A 1,396-nucleotide genomic window follows, 5' to 3' on the forward strand; every position below is an offset into this window, starting at 1 on the left:
TTCAGTATAGCGTCCCGTGGGTGTGAATTTTGGTGGGTTTCTATTCAGCTTTGGCAAGGTGTCCATTGGATCGCCTTTTATATCCCGAATAATTCGAAATTTATCTGGTAGGTCCTGAAAGACGGGTCGGATTTTCTGTGCGACTGGTTTATACTTTTTAGTTACCAGTACCTCCCTTGTCGCAGGATGTTCACCCTCCACTTCGCTCGGTTGCGCTTTACCGTCATGGTTATATATCGTATTCATCATGGTTTCCACTGTAGACGCGGTGCCCGATTCTTGACTTTGCTTAGAATAATATTTTTCTAAGTAGTTTACCAGAACCGTACTAGCCGCCTTGTCTGTCATCTTTTCTTTTTCATGTTTTAAGTATTTTGTAAGATACAAATTCCTAGTCTCTTCTTCAGAGAATTGATTGTCCATTGGTAAGGCATACGATAGGACTTTATATCCTCCCGCACCGTCTTCTTCAAAAGCTATCGCAACTTCTCCTTGATCTTTTTCAATCAAATCATCGAGGGTTGAAAAACTTTCTCAGTTTTCGGTTGAAGATCCTCTTCAGTGTGCATTTTCATCATTACTGGTGGTTTTCCTCTGTCAAAAGTGGGTAACATTGCTCTTCTGCCAGAGTTTGGATCCGTTATGGTTACCGTCTGTCCTCCGTCCATAGAGTTTACGACCACGCTCCCTGTTAACACGTCAAAGGGCCTGCCCAATAGTACTTTATAGGCTGGGTCCCGTATTACATGCACTTGCAGGTAAATCATAATTCCTCCGAAGTTAAATGGAACATTTTTGGCAAGACCAAGGGTCTTTTCCACAGTTCTATTCGCACTTTGCATTTGAATGGTTATATCAGGATCCCAAGGGACTGCTAATTTCTTAGCAACCTCCGCATCCATTGATACAATTTGTGAGCCACCATCCAACAAGCTCTCTACTTGACCAAACTTATTAATTACTGGATATATCGATTTTAAAGCATGGGACTCTTTAGATACGTAAATCTCCTTCGGAGTTTCCGATGAGCCTAGGCCTTGCAAATATTGCTCAACAGGGTCTGTCAGGACTATAGAACCCTTTGGTATTACTCCATCATCCTCTGTTGTGCACATAAAAGTGGCTTTGATGTCCAAGTCATTTATATTGATTTTTCCGAAATTAAAATTATCTTCTTGCTTTTTAATTGGAGGTGCGTCTTTATCAACCTCCTCGACTATAGTTACTTTTCGATTGTGAGCAGTCTGAATTGGTACCTTCTTTTTAGCTAAGGCCTTAAACAATTCTTGCCTTACTCCAGGAGAAATGCTCATAAGTACTTCCGCGCTTAGAGTAACAGGTGCTTTTAACAGACTGTTCAACGCTTGTTCCTCATTTTTAACATTTTCTATTGGAG

At 41.0% G+C, this 1,396-nt stretch overlaps 1 protein-coding gene across 1 annotated transcript; it reads right to left on the reverse strand.

Moving 5' to 3' along the window:
• Positions 1 to 506: 506 nt before the first annotated feature.
• Positions 507 to 1,115, reverse strand: LACBIDRAFT_313452 (uncharacterized protein; the record flags this gene model as incomplete). Its single annotated transcript, XM_001877617.1, has 1 exon — positions 507 to 1,115. The coding sequence occupies one exon, from the start codon at positions 1,113 to 1,115 to the stop codon at positions 507 to 509; it is 609 nt and encodes a 202-aa protein (XP_001877652.1).
• Positions 1,116 to 1,396: the final 281 nt, after the last annotated feature.

The sequence above is a fragment of the Laccaria bicolor genome, genomic scaffold (genome assembly GCF_000143565.1).
Source record: "Laccaria bicolor S238N-H82 LACBIscaffold_5 genomic scaffold, whole genome shotgun sequence".
In the NCBI taxonomy this organism is placed as follows: Eukaryota; Fungi; Basidiomycota; class Agaricomycetes; order Agaricales; family Hydnangiaceae; genus Laccaria; species Laccaria bicolor.